The sequence below is a fragment of the Petaurus breviceps genome, unplaced genomic scaffold, assembly GCF_028583685.1.
Source record: "Petaurus breviceps papuanus isolate PSGF00001 unplaced genomic scaffold, PetGlider_PUasm1.0 184, whole genome shotgun sequence".
Lineage (NCBI taxonomy): Eukaryota > Metazoa > Chordata > Mammalia > Diprotodontia > Petauridae > Petaurus > Petaurus breviceps.
In genome coordinates this window covers 12,452,950-12,471,710 of record NW_027185793.1, presented here as the reverse complement: position 1 = coordinate 12,471,710, position 18,761 = coordinate 12,452,950, and the positions used below count along the sequence as shown (strand labels likewise).

At 41.1% G+C, this 18,761-nt stretch overlaps 1 protein-coding gene across 1 annotated transcript in view; it reads right to left on the bottom strand.

Annotated features, from left to right (window-relative positions):
* The window catches only part of MAN2A1 (mannosidase alpha class 2A member 1), a 236,724-nt gene extending 219,770 nt beyond the window's left edge, over positions 1 to 16,954 (bottom strand). The window contains exon 1 of the mRNA XM_069088155.1: positions 15,987 to 16,954. Coding sequence (XP_068944256.1) covers positions 15,987 to 16,121 — 135 coding nt within the window. The 5' untranslated portion in view covers positions 16,122 to 16,954. The remainder of the gene's footprint in view (positions 1 to 15,986) is intronic.
* Positions 16,955 to 18,761: the final 1,807 nt, after the last annotated feature.

The window sequence follows — 18,761 nt, the reverse complement described above, 5'->3', positions numbered from 1 at the left end:
TATGAGAAATCAAGATACTATAAAACAGATGCAAACAAAAGAAAAAATAGAAGGTAATGTGAAATACTTCATTAGAAAAAACACTGACCTGGAAAATAGATCTGGGGTAGATAATTTAAAAATTACTGGACTACCTGAAAGCCATGGTCAAAAAAAGAGCCTAGAAACCATATTTTAAGAAAATATCAAGCAAAATTTCCCTAATATTCTAGAACCGGAGGGCAAAATAGAAATTGAAAGAATTCATTGATCACCTCTTGAAAAAGATCCCAAGGGGCACCTAGGTGGCTCAGTGAGTAAAGCGCCACCCAGAGTCAAGAGGACCTGAGTTTGGTTCTGGCCTCAAACACTTAACACAAAAACACTAGCCGTGAAACCTTGGGCAAGTTACTTAACCCCAACTGCCCTCCAAAAGGCAAAAAAAAAAAGATCCCAAAAAGAAAACTCCTAGGAATGTTATAGCCAAATTCCAGAGTTCCCAGGTCAAGCAGAAAATACCACAAGCAGTCAGAAACAATTTTAGTATTGTGGAAACACAATCAGGATAACACAAGACATAGCAGCTTCTACATTACGGGATCAGAGGGCTTAGAATATGATATTCTGGTGGTCAAAGGAGCGAGGATTAAAACGAAGAATCACCTATCCAGCAAAACTGAGTATAATGCTTCAGGGGAAAATGTGGTCGTCATTTAATGAAATAGAAGATTTTCAAGCATTCTTGGTGAAAAAACCAGAGCTGAACAGAAAATCTGACTTTCAAATACAAGAAGAAAGAGAAGCATGAGAAGGTAAACTTAATTCAACTATTTAAATTCCTACATGGAAAAGCGCTAACTCATGAGGATAGTTGGTGGAAACGTGTGTGTGTGTGTGTGTGTGTGTGTGTGTATAAATACATAGATATGCATGTATAGGAGGGTGTGTGTGTGTGTATATATATATATATATGAGTGTGTATATATGTGTGTACATGTGTAGAGGGCACAGGATGAGTTGAATAGGAAGGGATGATATCTAAAAGCAAAAAATTAAGAGGTGAGAGAGAAATATATTAGGAGAAGAAAGGGAGAGACAGATTAGGGTAAATTATCTCATATAAAATAGACAAGAGAACACTGTTTCAATGGAGGGGAAGAGCAGGAAGGTGAAAAGGAATGGGTCAACCTTACTCTCATTAAATTTGGCTTAAGGAGGAAATAACATACACACTCATTTGGGTACCTTACCCTACAGGAAAGCAGAGGAGAAGAGGATTAAGAGGGGGAAATGATAGAAGGTAGGGCAGACTGGGGGACAGGGTAGTTAGAAGCTAACACTTTTGAAAAGGGACAGTGTTAAAGGAGAAAATAGAGTAAGTAGTGGGGCAGGATAGGATGGAGGGAAATACAGTCTTTCTCAATATAACTACTATGGAAATGTTTTGCATAACTCTACATATACAATCTGTGTTGAATTGCTTGTCTTCCCAGTGGGGGTGGGTGAGGAGATAAGAAGGGAAAGACTCTGTTTCAAAAACAAATGTTAAAAAAAAAATTGTGTTTTACATGCAACTGGGAAATAAGATATACAAGCACTGGGATATAGAAATCCATCTTGTGCTACCAGAAAGTTTGAGGGGGGGATAGGGGAGAATAAAAGAGAGAACAGACTGGGGGAAGAGGTATTCAGTAGGCTCACTATTTTGGGGTGGGGAGTAGGGGAGAAAAATTTGTAACTCAAAACCTTGCTGAAATGAATGCTAAAAATTAAAAATAAATAAATAAATTGGAAAAAAACTAGAGATCCCAAAAGGAAAACTCCCAGGAATATTGTAGTAAAATTCCAGAGTTCCCTGGTCAAAGAAAAAATATTGCAAACAGTCAGAAAGAAACAATTTGAGTATTATGGAAATACAATCAAGATAATACAAGACCTTTACATTAAGGGATCAAAGGGCTTGGAATATGATATTCTGGAGGTCAGAGGAGCTAAGATTAAAATCAAGAATTGCCTATCCAGCAAAACTGAGTTTCTGGAGGGAAATGGACATTCAATGAAATAGAGGACTTTCAAGCATTCTTGCTGAAAAGACCAGAGCTGAATAGAAAATCTGACTTTCAAATACAAGATGCAAGAGAAGCATGAAAAGGTAAACAGGAAAGAGAAATTGTAAGGGACTTATTAAAGTTGAACTGTTTACATTCCTACATGGAAAGATGATATTTGTAATTCATGAGACCTTTCTCAGAATTTGGGTAGTTGGAGGAAATATGCAGATAGACAGATAGATGGCACAGGGTAAGTTGAATATGAAGGGATGATATCTAAAAAATAAAATTAAGGGGTGAGAGAGGAATATATTGGGAGGAAAAAGGGAGAGACAGAATGGGGTAAATCACCTCATATAAAAAAGGCAAGAAAAAGGTTTCACAATGGAGGGAAGAGGGAGGAGGTAAGAGGGAATGACTGAACCTTACTCTCATAGGATTTGGCTGAAGGAGACAATAATATACACACTCAATTGGGTATCTTACCCCAGAGGAAAGTAAAGGGGAAATGGATAAGGGAGAGGGGATGATAGAAGGGAGGGCAAACTGAGGGAGGGGGTAGTCAGAAGCAAACATTTTTGAAAAGGGACAGATCAAAGAAGAAAATAGAATAAGTGGGGAGGGGGATAGGATGGAGGGAAATATAGTTAATCTTTCACAACATGACTATAATGGAAGTGTTTTGCATAATATACATGTACAACCTATGTTGAATTGCTTCCCTTCTCAGTGAGGGTGGGTGGGGTGGGGAAAAGGGAGAGAATTTGTAACTTTTTTTTAAGAACAAATGTTAAAAAAAATTTTTACATGCAACTAGGAAATAATATATACTGGAAATGAGGTAGAGAAATCTATCTTACCCTACAAGAAAATAAAGAGGAAAGAGGGGGTATGATAGAAGGGAGGGCAGAATGGGGGAAGGAATAATCAGAATGTACGCCCTCTTGGGGTTGGGGGGAAGGAGAAAGATGGAATGAAAATTTGGAACTTAAAATCTTGTGGAAATGAAAGTTGAAAACTAAAAATAAATTAATTTTTAAAAATAAACAAGGGGCAGCTAGGTGGCTGTAATGCCATGCATGAGCAGCTTTCCAGAAGAATGCTACTGTGAAACACCTTTTAAGATTCTGATTACACAGTATAGTGAACACTCTATTCAGTAACAAATCAAAGCAAAACATTCACAGAAAACCAAGGTACAGCATTCACAATATTACAACTTATCACAGAAAATCATAATATAGTATTCACAACAGCTTATCATTAAAATGGCCACATAGTTTCCACCATAGTGGCCACAAAGTTTTGAACAAAGAACAATCATCTCAAAGTACAATAGTCAAAATCTTCCACTCATGGGGCACACTAAGTTAACTCAATCAGTCACTTATTCAGCAATCAATCACTAAGTACAAATCATTAGAAAATACACAGACCTTCTACCCCTAGGTCTACAATTTCATCACTACTCAGTTCTTTTCATCTTGACTCGGGAAAAGGCAATTCCTACCTGAATCCACCAGTCATCTGGATTCAAAGGCAGACAGCTCCCAGTTCCTTGTCCAGCTCTCTGTGTAAATCCTGCTCTACAATGAAGTTCACAGGGTCTAGGTCCATCTCAAATCCTTCACAATTTCTGTTCCCAGGAACTCAAGCTCAACCAAGCCACCAACAGACAAAGTCTTAGCATCCCGGTCATGCTTCTTCAGTCAGTGGCACAGTGAATAGAACACCAGCCCTGGAGTCAGGAGGACCTGAATTCAAATCAGGCCTCAGACACCTAACACTTACTAGCCATGTGACCTTGGGCAAGTCACCTAACCCCAACTGCACTGCCTTCCCCCCTCCAAAAACAAATAAATAAAAAGAGCCAACATGACTTTATCAAGAACAGATCATTCATGATGGAAAATGCTATCCACATCCAGAAAAAGAACTATGGAGTCTGAATACAGATAGAAGCATATTATTTGCTCTCTCTTTTTTTTGTTTTTTTTTTTCCCCTGGTGGTTCCTCCCATTGGTTATAATGCTTTACAGCATGACTAATGTGAAAATATGTTTAATATGAAAGTATGTGTAGAGTCTATCTCAGATTGCATGCTATCTTGGGGTGGGGGGGCGGAGAAAATGTGGAATTCAACATCTTATGGAAGTGAATGTTAAAAACTAAAAAATACATTTTTGAAAAATTTTATCTAATCAAAATGATCCATTTTTATCTTCTATAATCCTATGTATTCCTTGTTTGGTCAAGAATTCTTCAATCCATAGATTTGATAGGTAATTTTTTCCCCCATATTTCTCTAATTTGTTTATGTTGTGACCTTTTAGATATAAGGCTACCCCAATACAATAAAAATGACAATACTACCTAAATTAATTTACTAATTCAATGTCATACCAATCAAACTACTTTGATTTATAGAACTAGACAAAAATAACAAAATTTACATGGTGAGAAAAAAAAAAGGTCAGGAATCTCAAGAGAAAGAAGAATGAAAAGCAATGGGGACAAAAGTGCCAGTGCCAGACCTTAAGCAATGCTACAAAGCACTCATCATTAATGCAATTTGGTACTGTTTAAGAAATTAAGGTTTCTTACACATTATTCCCATTCACAAATTCTACTGTGCAAGCATTCAAACACACTGGCTTATTTGTTATTCCATGAACAATACAACACCTCATTCTCACCTAGAATCCTTAGATTTCTCTAAAACTCAGCTCAAGTAGCACCAACTGAAGGATGTTTTTCAAGATGTCTGTCTCTGAGTCTCTCACACACACCTACTTCTACCAGTGCCTTCCCCTTCAAGTCTACTCTACCTATTTAGACTTTTTTTGTCCCCAATATGAATGTAAGATCCTTGAGGATATTTTAATTTTTTCTTTGTCTCCCCAAAGGGTCAAAAGTAACTAGAATTAACCATAGTAGAAGTCCTACTTTATCAAACAAGATTATAATAATTTGTAATTTGCATACCAAACGAAGCAGAACACTAAGCAGATGCCTCATGACAATGAAGTTGCATATAGTACTAAAAAAAGTACTAGCAGTCCCATTTAGAAGATGCCAAGTCTTTTAGTTCTAGTTTTTCCAGAAATTTGTTCAGTTCTTTATTTTCCCTTTTGTTCATCTTTCTGTTAGATATCCAAAAGGGAGACACTGAAAATCCCTGTTACTATAATATGTTGCTCTCTATTCTTGTAGCTCAACTAATGTTTCCTTATGAATTATGATGCTAAAGTATTTTGAAGAATATAAGGTTAATATTGGTTTTCTGTCTACCGTATGATTTTTCAGCAAAATGCAGTTTCCTAGTTCATCCTTTTTTAAAATGAGGGTTTTTTTGCTCCACTTGATAGCCTGATCACACGTGCTATTTTTTTTTTTAATTCTGATGCATAGTAATTTTTTTTTCCTACTCTTCTCATCTTTATGTCTTTTAGGTGTGTTTCTTGAAAAGAACAGATTGTGGGCTTTCTTTTCTCATCAGATCTGTCATTCCTTTTCATTTTATTGGCTTCCTAGATTACCATTCCCATTTAAAGTTAAGAGACTTGAGTCTATATTTTCATACTTTTGTCTCTAATATTCTTTTCTAAATTGGGATTCTTTTACCTCTTCCTATGTAATGACAATACTATAATCTCTCCACTTGTATTAGCTTAATCTGTTTTAAGGTATCCCTATTCCCATTAGCTCTCTTCCCATCTCTTTTTCTAGTTCTAGTTTTAGAGTTTTGTTTATTAGGGGGGATTTTAGTGGTTTTTAATTTTATTTTTATTTGACTAATTCTTCCTCTTTTTTCCTCTCTCACTTAAGCAGTCAAGGAAAATCCTTCTTCTTCTCCTTCCTTTCGTTAGCTTTTAAAATTTCACTTTATATTTTCCCAAAAAGAATTTTTCTCCCATTCTCTTCCCTTTGTATCTATTCCAGACTTTTATTCTTTGATTTATGATCCTTATACTTATTTAGTTCCTCTTTAGTCTCTATATTCCTAATGGCATAAAATCTTCTGAGGCAGTTATTTTGGGTTTCTTCTTTTTTTCCCCCGTGCCTCACTCTTAGAAATGCCAATTCCTGCCAATTACAGAGAGGCTATTGCCCCATGTCCCAGACTGGGCATTTTATTACTATGGCATGCTCCCTAGTCATCATCTTCTCCCATTTGCCAGGGCTGCTCTTCTCAGGGTCCATGTCCTTCCATTCTTCTGGATGTTAATAGCCACCAAGTACTCTGATTCCCCTTTCAAAGTAAGGATGAGTAGAGTCACCTTCTTTTCTGAATTCTTTGCCTTCAACGGGCAGCAATGATGATAAGTAAATAATGTCTGATGATCCCATCCATTGTAAAGTTACCCATCCACCTCTATAGAATCTCTCTCCTCCCACAGAAGCATTCTTTTAGTAGTACCCCATCCCAGCACTAAAACAAGATTCTCTCCTTCCCTGCCTGCCCCCTCAGCCCGTTCTCCACTAAGCACTCTTCTACTTGAGGGACTACAGTAGCTATTTTCCTTTTTTGGTTGGTCTTTAATTTGATGAGAGTACATCACATATTCCTCTCAATCTTCATCTTCTTTCACCTTTTATGCACCCTCCTATTCTATAATTTAGTCTCACATAAAATACTGATTCACTTGGAAGCAAGGTGCTGAGGGTATCCATTATGTTTCAGTCTTGTTTCTTCATTATCCCATCTATTTGACTTCTGCTTTCAGTCCTTCTCTCCTCATATACTTCTAAAAGGGAACTCTTTTACTGTTGTTGTTTTCCTTCAAAACTGACCTCCTCTTGCCCAACCAACTACCCTTTCCAGCTACTCATTTCTATAAATAGTGCCACCATTCTTCTGGTATCCTAGGTTCAAAAAGTTTTTATTAAATCTTTGATCTGTCCCTCTTGTCCAAGTCCAGGTCCTCATCACCTCATTCCTATAATGACCAGGAATTATTAGGAATAGTGATTATGAAATCAGTGTTTATTTTTCAGTTTCCTTTGGGGCCTCTCCTGGTAGGATCATAAAATTTAGAACTGGAAGGAATCTTAAAATGCACCAGCATCTGGGTTTTCAAAGCCTGGAGCTCAACAGCTACCCAGAGTCTCACCTGACCAAATCCCTCAACTCTTCCCATAAATGAGCCCCAAAGCAAAATCTGGCACCTTCTCCAGGGTCAGAAGATATCACAACCTTCCTGACCAACTCCCTAATTACAAAGTAATAAAAGGGATGCTGAAAAATAAGCCTCCTCTAAGGGAGCTTCTCTTGCTCGGCTCCAAGTGAGGCCCATCAAGGGGCAAGGAAGATCTTCAAATTCCCTAGGCCTATTAAGGAACAAGGAAGATCTTCAAATTCCCTTACCATTACAGTAGCCTTCTCTAGGGCAGGGCGGGAAGGGACAGAGAAAAAAAAAACAAGAAGTACGCAGCATAGAACAAGAGAAAACTCAGAAGGCACAGAAAAGGGTAGCTTTGAAAATGCTGTTGTATATTACATAGTTTTTCAAAAAAGTAAACAGTATGAAATGGAAATTTGTGGTTTTAAATTGAATCCTCTTTTTATATCATACTATACACATGGAAATAATTCTTCTTTTTGTATTTTTTTCAATTTAAGTTCAAAATGAATTAAAAAAAAATTTTTTTAAAGACTTAGTTGGCTCTGAGAGACTGCAGAGAGAGAGCAGGTCAGGATCCTGCTACCATTTCCTGGTCACCAAAGAACAAAACAATCATGAGATGACTCTCTGATGCTTGGCTGGTAGAAAATGATGCATAACTCAGGGAAGGGTGCTTCCATCAAGGGAATCAACTCAGGGAGTCCTTAACACTTATCAATATTGCAGATCCATTTCCTGTCACATTTAGGTAAATCTCTTAACTGCTGAATGATCTGCAAGTGTCTAATTTGTTTCAATACTGAACCTAAACTAGCAGAGCACTGACCTGTGATAAGCCTAAGCCCAGAACAGTGCTGTTACAAGTTGAGAAAAGAAAGCAAGTAGTGAAGCAGAGACAGCCAGATCTCAAAGGTAGCTGAATGTTTTTGACTAGACTGCAAATTCTATGAGTCAACAGCATAATATGGCAACCAAGAAAACAACCTTAAAAGAGACACAGCGTTTAGAAATAAGTTGTTGAACCATGCACTATATTTTTCCTTGGTCAGATACCATACTCTGTTTTAGGAACCACATTTTAAGAGGGCTATTGATTAAGGTAGAGAATGTGCACGGGACCCTTGGAGAGGGGGAAAGAAGGAAGGGAGAGGCACTGGATTTGTTCTACTTGGCCACAAAAGGCAAATTTGGCTTTGCTGTAAATAAAATCTTCCTAACAATGTGAGCTATCCAAAAGTAGAAGTCTTATAGCTGTGAATAGAAGGGTTCTGCCACCCTTGAGGTCTTTAAGCAAAGGATGAATAACTAACTATATATCACATGTGTTGTAAAGTAGATCCTATTCCAGGTAAAGGTCAGACTAAATAAGCTCTGCACTATTTTCCAACTCTAAAACTGTAATTTTACAATGCCAAAGATTATTGTAAAATGTTTGACAAAATCTACTTTATAGAGTACTCAAAAAGTTAAATGTCTATTTTTCTCTGAGATGATCCAAGTCATTAATCAATTCTCCTACCCTGCCTCCACATAGACACAAAAGTGCTGAACAAAGCTCATTACTAAACCTGCTTAAATTATTCTCCACCATTTTTTAAATGCAAGAAAAAATGTTTCTCTATAGGTCAGAAAATTCCAGACTCTCCAAATTTCCTCCACAAACAAGACAAAACAGAGCCTCAGGGTGAACACAGAGCTGCCAAAATAAACAAGAGCAGGGGCAGAAGAGTGGTCCTCCAGGGAGAACTAGAGAAGATCCAAAGAAGAAGGTTCAGCCTGAGTGAAGAATAAACACCTCCAGGCTATATATCTCCCCAGAAAAAAAACAAACAAGTCCTGGGGGCAGCTGGGTTAAGAGGTGGCAACAGCCATAGGAATTCTCACCTCACAGTGTGTGTGGGGGGGGAGGCAAGGGGGGGGAGAAGTGTCAGGTATTTGTGAAGGAGAAGACTGAAGAAACCTCACCTGCTGAGGGATGCCAGGCCCAGCTGTGCTGCACAGGAACCATCTGGGCAAGAAGAAACCAGCAACACACTACAGGTGAATGCAGAAGCAGTGGGATGGGGATGCTGGTGGCTGTGAGTAGTTATGATGGGGTGCTTGGGATCTATATTTATAACATCAATTTGTAATACCAATTTGCAACATCAGTAATGATGGGGTGTCTGGTATCCATGTTTGTAACATCAGTTTGTAAAATCACACTTCACACCCTCCCCCTCCCTCCCCCCCCCTCAGGAATTGTTTATCTCAGCTTGGAAGAGTGACAAGCTAAACTTGTGAATCTTTCACAAAAGTATCTATAAACATTCCAGCAACTATTATCTCCACCTTGTACAGTGTCCAGCTGCCCACATGAATCCTTCGGTACCCTATCTCTGGGTTAACTCCTTAGCCTATTATCCATACACTGTCTCCATTAACCTTGGTTCCCAGACATCAATCTTGTCAAACATGACACTGATGGGTGGCAGACTGGGCACTTCTCAGTCAGCCCTTGACCGCTAGCTGATTTAGTGACATTTCAAGCCTAAAACCACACCTCTAGGTAGCCCCCCCCTTGGGCTTTTTCCCAGTGAATCATGGGCAATTCCCCTTCACAGTTAAGTTAGAAGTGCATGTCCCTTTAAACATTGGCCCCACCTTAACTCCTCCTTAATCCCACCCTTAATCACCTAGTTAGCATAACTGCCACAATTCTATGGATTATTCTATAAAAACCTTAATTCTATCCTTTAAGGTTGCAGATCCCCTAAAGGATTCCTGCCTGCTGTACAGCCTAACAATAAATTTGCAGGTCCCCTAAGGACCCTTGCCCGCTGTAAAGCATACAATAAACTTTTACAACTCTGACTCCAAGTTGGTTTGGGCTGAATTCTTTCCAGAATGAATAGCAAGCTTTCTGGTCTTAGATTAAGATCGGAGTTCCTGCTGAACCATATTGTCATCCTTATCAGTTACAGAGAACTGAGTTCTTGGTTTTAGTTCCAGATGAGAACACGGAATAGAAGATTACAGCCACTGGTGGGTCCTCAGGAAGCAAGATCATTTCCAACTTAGTGTGCCAAGAGAAAAGGAGTGCAGAGGTTGGCCCCAGGACAAAGCTCAAAAAATAACGGTAAGAAGGACCTGAGACCAACAGTATCATCCCCCACACCCTAGGACTAGAGGTGATTATAGTAACAAGCTGCTAAAAATTAAAAAACAAAACAAAAATGAGCAAGCAAAGGAGAAAACCCAACCATAGAAGGTTACTACAGAAATAAAGACTGGGGTTCATCTTCAGAGGAGGATACTGAAGCAAAAAACAGCTTCTCTTACTTTAGAGTAATGATAAATGATCACCTGCCCAAAAAGAAATCTTAGAATTTAAAAAAAAAATTTTTAATCAAGAGAGATTGAGGAAAAAAATTTTTTTTAAATAATAATCCAAGAAAACCGAAAGAATCAATCAACTGGAAAAGGAGAGGCAGAATCTTAAGGAAGAAACTGTGTGGGATAGAGACCACTTCCAGATTTTTAAAAATCAGAGTCTGAGTAGAAAAGCAGAAAGAGTCCTTTATTCTTTCTCATGAGAAAGGGCCCATAGGGCATCAGCCAGTCAGCCAGGGAGTAGAAATTGCAGAAGCTCAAAGCTAGATTATCCTAATCCTAACCAGGCCCACTCCCCTGTCTGGTCTCACCATTGGTAGGTGAGGTGAGCTCACAATCTCTTCTGAGTAGCTAGCTAATGGGTGAAAAGCAATATCAATCCTTCATTATCATAATTATTCATGAATTAGTATCCTATCAGAGGAGGTGTTTCCTACTCCCTCATTATGCACCAAATTTGGAGATAGCCAATGAGAGTTACACTTGACAATCCTTTATCATAATTCTTCATTTGACCCTTCTACCCAATCAGAAGGAAACATCCTTCAATCCCTTACGTGAGGATATCTACACACCAGATTTGGAGGCAACCAATGAGAAGAAGGCTAGTGTTGTTTCCTTGCCCCCTTCTGAGGCCTGTGGAAATTTAACCCTCACAAAAACAACTCTTTGAAAACTAGAATTGGGCAATGGGAAGCCAACAATGGTGTAAGAAACGATGAACAGGTTGATTCTGAAAAACATGGAAAGACTTGGATTTATGAAGGAAGATGCTATCCACCTGCAGAGAAACTGTAATAGTAATGAAATTTAAAGATCCCCCTGTATTGGCTTGGTATTTGGTTTGACTGTGTTAAAACCCAGAGCTTACGAATCTCATTTGTTGACGTGAAAAGAGAGGGCTGAACCTGGAGGAGCTGGTGACATAAATTTAGAGAGACACAAGAAAAGAGAGAGGCAGAAGAACTTTTTGGAAGCAGCACCTTTGGAGGCAGAGAGAGACTGAGAGGATTGCCGAGGGCCACTTTGAATTGCCCAGGACTTTGAGAGCTGCCACCCAGAGCTGCCGAGGACTGAGGAGACATGGCTGTTATGCTGGTACTTTGTCTGTCTGTTTTGATGTTGTTTTGCCAGATTTGTCCACTGGTGAAAGACAATCCTGTTGTTGCAGAAGTTCTGGAACCTTACTGTTGGTTAAAAGCTCCTGAGACTGTCCTGCAGACAGAGAGTGAATTCTGTCTACTGGTGAAGGACAGTGCTGTTGTTGCAGAGGTCTTGGAACCTTGCTGTTGGTTCAAAAGCCCTGAAGAAGGATTTTCTTGTATGTTTACAGAAATCCTGGAAGAGGGTTTTGCTAATGTTTCGAGGGGTCCTAGGACTGTTCTGCAGACAGAGAATGAATTAATGAAGACACTGGCAATGTATCGTGTGGCCTTGCTAAGCTTTGTCTCCCCAGGAACAAAGATTGCTGAGAACTTGCCTCCTGTCAAGATGAAGAAAAGACCTCTCTCTGGGTACTAAATGCTGTGCTTAAGCTTGCTGTAACTCTGGGGTAAATTCAATTGTGATCCAAGGGTGGAGAACTTCTGACCTTTTTGTGCTCTGTGATTGAACAAATAAATGTATGTTACTTATGAGTGGAAACTAATCTCCATTTGAGAAGAGGGGCTTTGTGGTTGACTAAATGAATATACAGCCTAGGGGTAGAGTAGTATTTAAAAAAAGGACTTTTGTGATTGATTAAATGAATCTAATGTCCAGGGGTGGGATAGTACTTGGAGATTATTAAATTACACTTGGTAAATGCTGTATTTTGAATAATGTTATATTCTGATTTTCTCTGTTCTTAATTTTCCTATGCTGGTATTTTGAACCCTGGGAAGTTGCCTTTGCTTGGCATTACAGAAACAAATGATAAGTGAAATTTAAAAAAAGCACAGCAGTCTTTTATATATGTATATGTATATATATATACACGTGTATAAATGTGTGTTTATAGATACCTATGTATATGTATGTGTATATGTGTACATATGAATATAAATGTGTATATTTATGTCAATCTCTCTCATATATAGATATATATAAATATAGAGATATTGAGATATAGATATATCTGCAATTAAACTGCAGCCTGGGGGGAGAATATAGGTTTTCTTGAAATGGAAATGTATTGCTTTCTATTGAATCCTCTCTCAGGTTCTACTGTGTGCATGGCGATTTTTTTTCTTTTCTTACTTTGTGTTTAAAACAAATTTTAAAACTTTAAGAAAAAAATGTTTCTCCTCAATGAAAACAAGCCATTGTAGAACTACTGGTAGAACTAAGGATTGTTCCAACCATCTTGAAAAACAATTTGGAATTATGTCAATAACAGTGACAAATATGCCAAGAAAGTGGATCCAGAGTTCATTGATAAGCTTATACTGCAAGGAGGGCTAAGAAAGAAAGGTTCCATACATAAAACGATTTATTGTAGCACTTTTGTAGTACCATATAACTGGAGAAAAAGTTGATGTTTCCAGACTACAGAGAATAAATAGCTAAATAACGATGCATGTATGAGTGTTTACACACACACACACACACACACACACACACAGAGATATAGATGTAAACATAGATGTAGATATGGTTCCCAAGACAAGAAACCCTGACACATACTGGCTATGAAACCCTGGGCATGTCACTTAGCCTCTCAATGACCAAAGATTCTCTAAGACAAGTTGCAAAGGTGTGTTGTATTGGGAGATTCTCCTAAGGGTCTAATTAAACTACTTTTAGTCTTTCATCTCCCTATGCCAATTAAGTCATAGGTCCAGTGATGGGAAATAAAGGAAGCAGATCAAAGTTAAGGTACACAATAACAACAATACAAAGAATAACAGCAACAAAAAAAATCAAAACTGATAATATAACTATATAAAGATAAAGCCTGTCTCCAAAAAGATGTGAATTCACTTCCCTTTCTTAGAAGTGAAGAGGGATCGTGGAATGCCACCTATACAGTCATTTGTTTATTCGTGGTATTGAAGGATAACTCTGAGAAGGGTAAGGGATATACTGGTTAAAAAAGATTAAAAAAATGTTTAAAGAAAAAAGTAAGCATGTTTACTAAAAGAGGTTCCTAAGAGAGCTTAAGACATCTGTACTAGCCGTGTGACCTTGGGCAAGTCATTTAACCCCAATTGCCCTACCTTCCCCCTCCAAAAAAAAAAAAAAGACATCTGTCCCACACAAAAGCTAATGAGTTAAGTTCAAGATTCAACTAGCAGTACCCTAAATTAGCTAGCTATTTATCACTTGATTGAGAGTGGGGAAGGGTACTGCCAAGCTAACATACACTTGTCTGCCCCTGTTCATCTTCCCCTATACTACTCTCTTTCTCCTTCAAAAGGTGGATTTACTCAAGGTAAACTATGGTCATTACACTAAGAAGGCTTGTATAAGAGGAATAAGAGGGGCATTTTTGTAGGTTTCAATTCAGTAAGCTGAGGTTACTAAACCTAATAAATATTAAAAGTTGCTTTAAAAGATGTAACCTTTTTAAAAAGCCTGAAAGGGAAAACGGTTGGGTTTTACAACAAAACTTATAAATACCACCTTTCAATCAGGATTGCCAACACACTGATATCTTCCCAGAGGCTTCCTCACTGTGATGTCTGTTTAATGATACTACTTTAAGTTTAAATTATCTACAATGTTCTGTAACTGAGTTGGTTATTTTTCAGGAAATGGAATAAAATTAGAATTAACAGAAAAATAAAAATTAAATGCTCATATAATTTCATTTTAAAATGTCAGAAAGAGGTAAAAATATTTAATAATACTATAATTAACAATCTCTTCCCTCCCTCAAAAAAAATCCCAAAAAACTAGAATTAGAACTCTTAAGTTTTCTTTCTTGCTTCACAAGTTCATACTTATATTCATACTATCTTTTAATCAGGTATTTTATCTATTACCAGTTTGTTATCAAGTGTCTGGATATTTATCTTGCTGAAATAATAAACTGTTCAGTCCTTTTTTAGTCATGTCCCCATTTGGGTCTTTTTTTTTTTTTTTTTGCAAAGATACTGGAATGGTCTGCCATTTCCTTCTCCAGCTCATTTTATAGATAAGGGACCTGAGGCAAGCCAGGGTAAGTGACTTGCCCAGGGTCACACAGCTAGTAAATGTCCGAGGTCTGATATGAACTCAGGAAGATGAAGGAGTCTTCCTGACTCCTGGCCAGGCACTTAGACACCTGACTGCACCAATAAATGTAAAGTGCTTTGAAAATCAGCATAACTATAGTGAACTACATAAATGTCAAATATTATATAAAATATTTTCAAATAGTTTTTGCAAATTAAGTTCATTATTACACAGGTATCATTTTACTTTAAAACTAATTTTTAAAGTTTACAGAGCAGCTTTAAGTTTTTTTTCCTTATCAAAAGTATTACTAAATAATTTTTGTGGTCCACAAACTTCAAGTGTCATAAAAGCATAGAAAAGAATTAGGGCAATGTTTTTAACCATTTTACCTAACCTTATCATTAACTTGCCACATGTTCCACTTCCAAAGAAAATTATTTTTGCAAGAGATGGGGAGTGGGGAATTCTTCCAATTCACTTGTCATTAATTCCTGAAATACTTTGTATCCTGAAACTTGCACACCAAAGGAGTAAGCCTTCAAAAGGAAATAGATTATTGCGGTTTATTCGAAGTAACTTTATCATATTTGAAGAGTCGATTTCAAAACTTGTCAATTTTCTAACACCACAGAATTGATCGCCTCATAGCTACAAAGTGAAGTACAGCATGAACTTCCCACTGCACAAGTACTAAATAAAACCGAAACAATTCAAAGCTGACAAGAAAAAAATCAACCTTAATAGATCAAGAAGGATCCCCCAGTACTTTCGGTAGCCTCATTTTGACTTTTAAAGCAAAAAATAAAACAAACCACGATCAATTAGTTCCAATGACCCTTTTCCTTCACATCCTTTAGAAAGAGACTCCGGACACTGATACAGACCATGTGTTTCGTTACTTAAATCCATAATGATCTTGGCAAAGGTACCAGTGAGGGGGACAGAACTTCCCGTTCGACCCCTAAGGTAGCTGCCTACAGGGTCGACAAAGTGCCACCGCTGGACTCTGCCCAGTCTCGTATCAGTCCAACTCCCTGATCTCGATAAGGGCACGAGTTCTCGGACGGAGTGGAGGAGGACAGGGAGGGGAACAGCCTGGGAAGGCTGCACCCTTCTTCCCTGACACTCAGGTGCGGTCTGGAGCTTCTCCCGCTCATCCTTCCGCGCATCCTCCGAGGAGAATTTCGACCTCGATCTCCGTCAGCCTCAACGCAAAGGGGAAGCTCACCATAACGGTGTGAGTTCAGATGTGCCCGCCGCTCCCCCCCACCCCGCCTTCCCGGTGCGCCTTCGCCCTCCCCCGCTTCTCCTTCCTCACCTGCTGGAAGGCGCCCTCCCGGCGGGGGTTCTTGGGGTGGTCGAAGTGGCCTCGGTCCAGCATCAGGTACAGGGAGAAGATCACCACGCAGAAGATCGCGCTGCCGAACACCGTGAACTGGCGGCTCAACTTCATTTTCCAAGTCAAGAGGGGCCAGAGCCTGCAGACTGACCAATCCCCCCTCTCCTCTTCCCGGGCACGGCACCGGGAAATCACCGGGCTGGGGCGGGGAGGCCACGAGCTGCGGACAGCCCGCCCAGCGCCCGCCTCTGGGGATCAAGGATCAAAGTCCGCCCGCCTCTGGCGCAAATCCCGCTCACGCCGTCCTCCCCTCGGAGGCCGAGCCGGGCAGGGGCAACTGCTGGACTTCGGCGTCCGTGCACACCGGCAGCACGAGGGCCCGGGACTGAGCGGGGCGAGCGTGGGCAAGGACGGACGTCAAATCGGAAGGAAAAGTTTTCGTGGCCCGGCCCGGCTGGGCGGAGGCTGAGTGGTTCCCCACTGCCCCAGGGGCGGGGCCACGCCGGGAAGAGGCCGGGAGGGCAAGGGGGATCCCACCCGCAACTTAAGCCAGGGACTGGCAGCCCGCAGGACCTAGCCTGCCCGCGCCGCTTCCTGCCCCGACCCGGGCTGGGGCGGGAGGTGGAGCCTTAGGCCGACGCCGAGACGCCGGAGCCGGACCCCGGCCGCCGGCTCACTCCCGCTCCCGCCCCCCTTCCCCGCCTCCGGCTTCTTCGGAACGGGAGGAGAGGTGGAGGGGGCGGGAGGCCCCGCCAGGACTGGGCGCGGGAGGGGGGAAGGAGGAGGAAGAGGCGGGAGGAGGGGGTGGTGGTCCTGGCGTGACTCTCCCGCAGAGAAGCCCGCTGCCTCTGCCGAAACGAGACGCCCCCACCAGCACCGGAAGGGGCCCCGGTCCTAAGGCGCGAAAGCCCCGCGGCCGACCCGGGGATGGCAGGCGGCGCTGGCCGTGGCGGCGGCGGCGGCGGCGGCGGCGGCTCCAGCAGAGCCAGCCGAGGCAGGCAGTTCAGGCAGCGCCAGCGGCTGGAGAACCCAGCAGCGCGCCCCGCCCCCTTCCCCTACGCACGGGGAAGAAATGGGAAAGGACCCCGCCCCGCGGAGACCAATCAGAGCCCGCCGCGGGCCGGGGCTCTGCCTCCGCCTCCCCCTCTCCCTGCCCCCACCTCGGCCTTCCTCCTCCCCCACCCCCGCCTCGGTTCCCCCTAGCAAAGCACAGACTTTCCGGGAGACTTTTGATGGCCTTTATGATGGGAGGAAAGGTGGCCGAAGGCTTAGAAGATGCCCTTGCTGCAGCTGCTTGCCTTCCCTACCCAGGTGTCTGACCTTGGTTCTCCGGGCCTGCTTGCTTATTGGAAGGGAACTTGCTGATGCGGGTGGAGGTTCGTTCTGCTGAGATTCCTTGATCTTTTCTCCTCCACGGTATGCCTCGACACCCCAAAGCACTTCGTTGGTTTGCGGCAAAGGGGGGAAGGGGCCGGGAGCAAACCGAAATGTGTTCCCCACCACCGCCTCCACCTACACACTCACACCTGCTACACGTTTTAGAAAACATGCTCCACAGCTCGAGCCGAGCCTGGCTGCACATGCAGCTCCTTAAAGATACACGAAGGGATGGCTGCTGGGAACATCCTTCTATGAATTAGAAAAGTGACACGGTGCCCCAGTTTTTTGTCTGTACAGGACAGCGTTTCCTATTGTTGGCCCTCTAGCAGGGTCAGAATTAAACATTACAGTATTACAAAACTCAGATTGTAAGGACCAAATCCCAAGGGGCTGTCCCTCATGCTAAAAACAAAAATGCTTAGGTTAACAGGCACACACCCTTGCAATTATCTACAATGTTGTCCAAATTTCATCCTTCATATTAACAAAAGTGGCATTAGAATATAGTTTAAATAATGTTTTTAATAGAATAATTTCCCTGAAGCAATACCCAGGGCCTTTCACATTTGTTTAACCAACCCTGTGATTTCATTGTATAAGGAACTTCTGGTGAAGAAACGCTCTCATGCACATCTGCAGTTGCTGAGCAAAACATAGTCTAGAGGTTAAGTCACTTGCCCATGGTAAGAGGCAGGACTCAAGGTTGACCTTCTATCCTCTATGCTTTTCAGGATTTAGTCATTCGAAGCTCATTAATCAAAATGCCAGGAAATAAGTGCCAAGGACAGTGGGTTTAGATGGCCAATCAGATAGGACAATTTAGTTAAGGCAATGCTATCAAGCAAAGAGGGTTTTTCAAGATGGTGAAGACTTCCGAATGTTCGAAGATTTTAGGGAAGCAGCTAATGAAGAGGGAGACATTGGTGATGATTCTGGTGACAGGGAATAAATGAATGCGCAAATTCTCTTAGAAGCCAGTCTTTAGAGATGAGAGTAACATGTCAGTGAGAACGACAAAGTGTGAGGAAGCTCCCCCCAAATTTTTTGGATCTCTCTCAGTGAAGTAGGGAGTGAGGTCATCTGCTAAGAAGGCTAACAGGGTGGTGGTTTTGAACGTATGAAAACGGACAATTTATAATTATTTGGGGTGGGGGTCAGTTTGCAGTACTAGCACTTCACCCTGGGGTGAATATGAAGCTATAGCTTGATGGGTCTAGAGTCAGGAAGACTCATCTTCATGACTTCAAATCTGGCCTCAGACACTGGGTGTGTGACCCCAGGAAAGTCACTTAACCCTCTTTGTCTCAGTTTCCTCATCTGTAAAATGAGTTGGAGAAGGAAATGGCAAACCACTCCAGTATCTTTGCCAAGAAA